The 4,966-nt window shown below is 36.1% G+C and overlaps 1 protein-coding gene across 3 annotated transcripts; it reads left to right on the top strand.

The window, feature by feature from the left end:
• The first annotated feature begins 849 nt into the window (after positions 1 to 849).
• Positions 850 to 4,426, top strand: LOC114824371 (serine/threonine-protein kinase PCRK1-like). 3 transcript variants are annotated; one of them, XM_029101077.2, is made up of 5 exons: positions 850 to 1,305; positions 2,069 to 2,484; positions 2,971 to 3,228; positions 3,378 to 3,500; positions 3,613 to 4,426. In XM_029101077.2, the coding sequence occupies exons 2-5, from the start codon at positions 2,128 to 2,130 to the stop codon at positions 4,213 to 4,215; spliced, it is 1,341 nt and encodes a 446-aa protein (XP_028956910.1). In that variant the 5' UTR covers positions 850 to 1,305; positions 2,069 to 2,127; the 3' UTR covers positions 4,216 to 4,426. The 3 variants fall into 3 exon arrangements, with proteins under 3 accessions (XP_028956910.1, XP_070676644.1, XP_028956908.1); XM_070820543.1 differs by having other exon boundaries at positions 1,085 to 1,305; positions 2,094 to 2,484; XM_029101075.2 differs by having other exon boundaries at positions 1,085 to 1,305; positions 2,080 to 2,484.
• Positions 4,427 to 4,966: the final 540 nt, after the last annotated feature.

Here is a 4,966-nt window from a genome sequence, read left to right as displayed (position 1 = left end):
AATCATCGTCTGAGCTTATTTCCAGATCAAGTTCCAACTCATAAGGAACGGTATTAGAGGCTTGTGGGGAGATTAATTTATTTGTCTCACACTCGCCCTGACATTGCTTATGCAGTTAGTGTGGTAAGTCAGTTTATGCACTCACCTAGTGAAGCTCATATGGATGCAGTAACTCGTATTTTGAGGTACTTGAAGATGGCTCCTGGCAGAGGCCTGGTTTTCTCCAAGAATGATAATTTGAATGTCGAAGGGTATACAGATGCAGATTGGGCTGGTTCTATCACTGATCGGCGATCTACATCTGGATACTTTATGTTTGTGGGTGGTAATTTAGTTACTTGGAGAAGCAAGAAACAAAAAGTGGTGGCTAGGTCAAGTGTAGAAGCTGAGTTTCGTGGTATGTCTCATGGTGTATGTGAGTTGTTGTGGTTGGAAAAATTGTTGAGAGATCTTGGGTTTAAACACAAAGGTGCTATGAAACTTCATTGTGATAACAAGGCTGCTATTGAGATTGCTCATAATCCAGTGCAACATGATCGAACAAAACATGTGGAGATTGATCGACATTTCATTAAGGAAAAATTGGATGCTGGAATTATTATGTTTCCGTTTGTGAGATCTGAAGATCAATTGGCTGATGCTCTTACTAAGGCTGTGTCTAATAGTGCGTTTTCCGACTCGCTTGACAAGTTGGGCATGCGTGACATCTTTGCACCAACTTGAGGGAGAGTGTTGCGAGTTATACATTAGTTAAAATGTAAATAGTAGTTTATTGTCCCACATTGGTGAAATACATATGTAATACTAATTGTAACTCCTATATATACTCCACTTTGGAGATTAATGAATATATAAGAAATTCTCAAATATTATCATATATTTTTGGTATTTACCATGTTTAATTTAATATTGATATTTACCATGTTTACTTCAATATAAAATGCCTCTTTAAGTCATTTCAATCTCTTAAAAAGTAAACTACCATTACAAAGCCACTGGCTAATATCTATTTTAAAAAACAAAGAAAAATTGCTAGCACTTCTCTTTGTGTATATATAATATTTTGGCAAATTGGTTGAGATTCGTGCCGACTCTGTAGACTGGCTCAAAAGTCAAAAGGTGCCGTGTGGAGGCTTTGGTCTTACAGGTTTAAGCCATGGACTGCTCTTTTTCTAGCTTCACAGGTCATTCGGTGCAAATTAACTAAGTGGGTTTCTCTCAAAGCTCCTCACTTGTTAGAAATTTGTGAACTTTACCAGCCAGAGGACTTATTTCTGTGCAATCAGACTGAGATCATAAAAACAGGTGCTTTCTATTTACTTGTTTTTCCCAGAATTTCAATTTTTTCGTTATATTATTATTATTATTATTTCTTTTGTTTGAGTTTGCTTTGTTAGATATGTTTATGATGGAAATGACCGAGAATGTATCTGAATTTGAATTTTCTTGGGTTCTAAGGAAGATTGATAAATGAAGTTGGTTTATTTAACATAGTTGGTGATGAAATCTGCTAACGGAAGACTTGACGTAAAACCGAGCGCAATGACATTTTAGAATTCATACACGGGACTCATTAGAGGGGTAATGTTTTGTTGTTGTTGTTTGTTGGTGATGAAATCTCGGTCTTTAGGATTAGTTGGATTTATGTAAAATGAAGAAAGCACAGTGGATTTCTAATTTAGACTGGATATTGTTGGTAAGAAAACCAGAAAATGAATGAGAATAACGGGTATTGGGGTTTTATTTAACTACTAGATATTGGATTTGAACTTTTGATCAAGTTACTAGATGAGGAAAAATATGATTACTTGTTAGTTGTTACATAGTTGTATCTGATCGTCTCGGGTGTACTCGCGAAAGACCTGTACTAGGAAAGAAAACCAGCAGGAGTAAACAAGTTAAAATCTTTAATTTGAGCTGTGTGATATTTGTTCATCATAGTAATGATCACATTTGTAGAATTGGTGAGTGACATTTTGTAGTGTTTGCTTTATGTCGTCTTTTCTTATCATACTTTCAATGGTTTTGATTCTTGAATTTTGCTTTTTATGGACTCCCCAATTCTAAGGCTTTCTTCAGCTACCGAATCTTAGGCGAGGATTAGAGCACTTCACAGTGTTAGGTGATATGAAGTGCTTCTCATTCTACATTGGAGAAAAGAAGGCCGAACCAAAGAGTACAAATACAACTTTTACCGATGTTGATATGAAGAGATCTGGATCTGAGTTAGATTCACAGAATATCTCTGATGCGAGCACAGAATCCCTGAGGAGGAACCAATATCCTAGTTTCTCTCAGAGACCCAGCAACCTCAGAGTATTCTCAGTTTCGGAGCTGAAGTCTGCCACGAAGAACTTTAGCCGCTCTGTCATGGTTGGAGAGGGCGGGTTTGGGTGTGTCTATAAAGGACTGATTAAAAGTGAAGAAGATCCTTCTAAAAAACTTGAAGTTGCTGTGAAACAGCTCAGTAAAAGAGGCTTGCAGGCAAGACTGTTTTTCAATTGGCATAACTTTGATAGTTTATACAGATTCTTTTTCATTATCTGCAATTCTGCGTTAAACTTTTTTTGTGATTTAAATGTCGGTTCCACATCAAAGGAGATTATTATCGATAGTTACTAGATATATACTGAATAAGGTACTGTGTCACTCATTAAGTTTGATTAAAAAGAATCCTAATGACTCTGAATGATATAAACATTGTAAGGATGCATTCACACAGAGACATTGCTTTCTTGTTTCTTTTATTGGTTATTAGCAGACTGAGTCCTTTCTTTCATCATTTACTAGTTTTGCTTCTTCCTAATTTGGAATAAAACATTGTCCTGCACTTACTGGTAATGTAGTTTTATCCTTATCTCCGAGTTTGTTAATCAAACTGATATAAAGTCTAATAAGATGCCTTGTTTCCATGTATGTGAAAAAAAACAAATTCGGTCTAATCTAAAGATTCCGCCTTTTTGCTACCAGGGGCACAAGGAATGGGTGACAGAAGTTAATGTTCTTGGGGTGGTCGAGCATCCAAACCTTGTCAAACTAGTGGGCTACTGTGCTGAGGATGATGAACGAGGAATCCAACGACTTCTAATTTATGAATACATGCCTAATGGAAGTGTAGAGAACCATTTAGCCAGTCGTTTAGATCCTCTTTCATGGGCCATGAGATTGAGAATAGCACAAGATGCTGCTCGTGGCTTGGCATACTTACATGAAGAAATGGACTTTCAGGTACTTTTAAATTTTGTTTTTGTTTTCATTTTGTAACAGTGTCCCTTTTTATGCATTAGATATTTGTTTTAAAAGTTAAGAAATGAAAAGAGGAGGAGGGGAGAGGGAATAAGTTTGTGTGCTGACATTTTTCTATGTTTTTGTTCTAGATCATTTTCAGGGATTTTAAATCTTCAAATATTCTTCTGGATGATCAATGGAATGCAAAGCTATCAGATTTCGGAATGGCTAGGTTGGGCCCGTCAGAAGGATTAACCCACGTCTCAACAGCGGTATGATTTTATACAAATGATCTGATTATAATTACCACCCATTACATAATTCAATATCCTTCAAACCATGTGCTACACTCTTGCGCTCACGTGGCTGGGGATGTTTAATCAGGTTGTTGGAACCATGGGATACGCAGCACCTGAGTATATCCAGACCGGACGTCTAACATCTAAGAATGATGTGTGGAGCTATGGGGTCTTCCTTTATGAACTCATCACAGGTAGGCGTCCTCTAGATCGAAACCGCCCTAAGAATGAGCAGAAGCTCTTAGAGTGGGTAAAGCCTTACCTGTCAGACGTGAAGAAGTTCCGGCTAATAATAGACTCTAAGCTTGAAGGTAAATACCCCCTCAAATCAGCTCAAAAGCTTGCAATTGTAGCCAACAAATGCTTGGTCAGACTCCCCAAGAATCGTCCAAAGATGAGCGAGGTATTGGAGATGGTAAATCAAATTATAGAGGCTCCATCAGGCCAAAGGAAAACTATGGAGGTACCCTCAATCGAAAAGAAAATAAGGGAGGCACCATCAAGCCAAAACAAGTTTACGAAGACACCAACAGGAACGGAAAGTCAGCAACTGCCCCCTAAGAATTTGGCACCAATAGAAACTTGCCGGGATGTTGAAACAATGAACAAGAGAAGAAATATGGATTTGAGGAGAGAAACTGGATGGTTGTCTTGCTCGTGGACACCAAAACTTTTAAGGACAAGCTGATTGTAAGTGCATTTTAGCAATCTGGTCCTAGTGTGATTAGGACCATGGTATAAAATATCGATGATATCGGAAATATCGGTAGTTCAAAAACATGGAAATTTCGATGAAAATAGTGAGATATTATCGATATCGATAAAATTTGAATAAAAACCACGGAAATTGTAAGAAAAACTTGGAAATTTTTATTGAAACTTTGGAAAACGTTTATTTAGTCACTTATCTATTAGTTTATAAAAAAAATTATAAGGAAATGCATTACATGATGGATTTAACTGATTTAAGTTGATTATACAGCGAGCTGGCAAACTTGTGAGTGTAGAAAATATGTAGTAATTAATGAAAAAAAGATTAAACACATCATAATTATTTATATATAATGATTTACTACAATATTTTACACTTTATACATTGCATGATAAGATACATGAGTGATTTAGTACCACATAAAGTTCCTATGAAGTTCAAAATTTTCACTATCTTCATCATCTCTATGTGTAGAGTAAGTTTATTGTGAAGAGTATTCATCAAATGATAAATCCTTTTTTTTTTTGAAGAGAATCAAATGATAAATCCTCAAAATAGTTTTGCATGTAATTGTTGACATGTCACTCATATAAATATAAATATTTTAGCATATTATCACTAAAACACAAGTGATATATGGTGGTTACAGTGTTGGAGGAGTAAAATGGGAGGGGTTCAAATCCCTTCCGAAATATCCTCGATATTTCGTCGATATTTCAGATTATGA

This window comes from Malus domestica, chromosome 04 (assembly GCF_042453785.1).
Source record: "Malus domestica chromosome 04, GDT2T_hap1".
NCBI classification, from domain to species: domain Eukaryota; kingdom Viridiplantae; phylum Streptophyta; class Magnoliopsida; order Rosales; family Rosaceae; genus Malus; species Malus domestica.
Note: the sequence above shows the minus strand (reverse complement) of the source record. Positions and strands in the feature narration are given on the sequence as shown.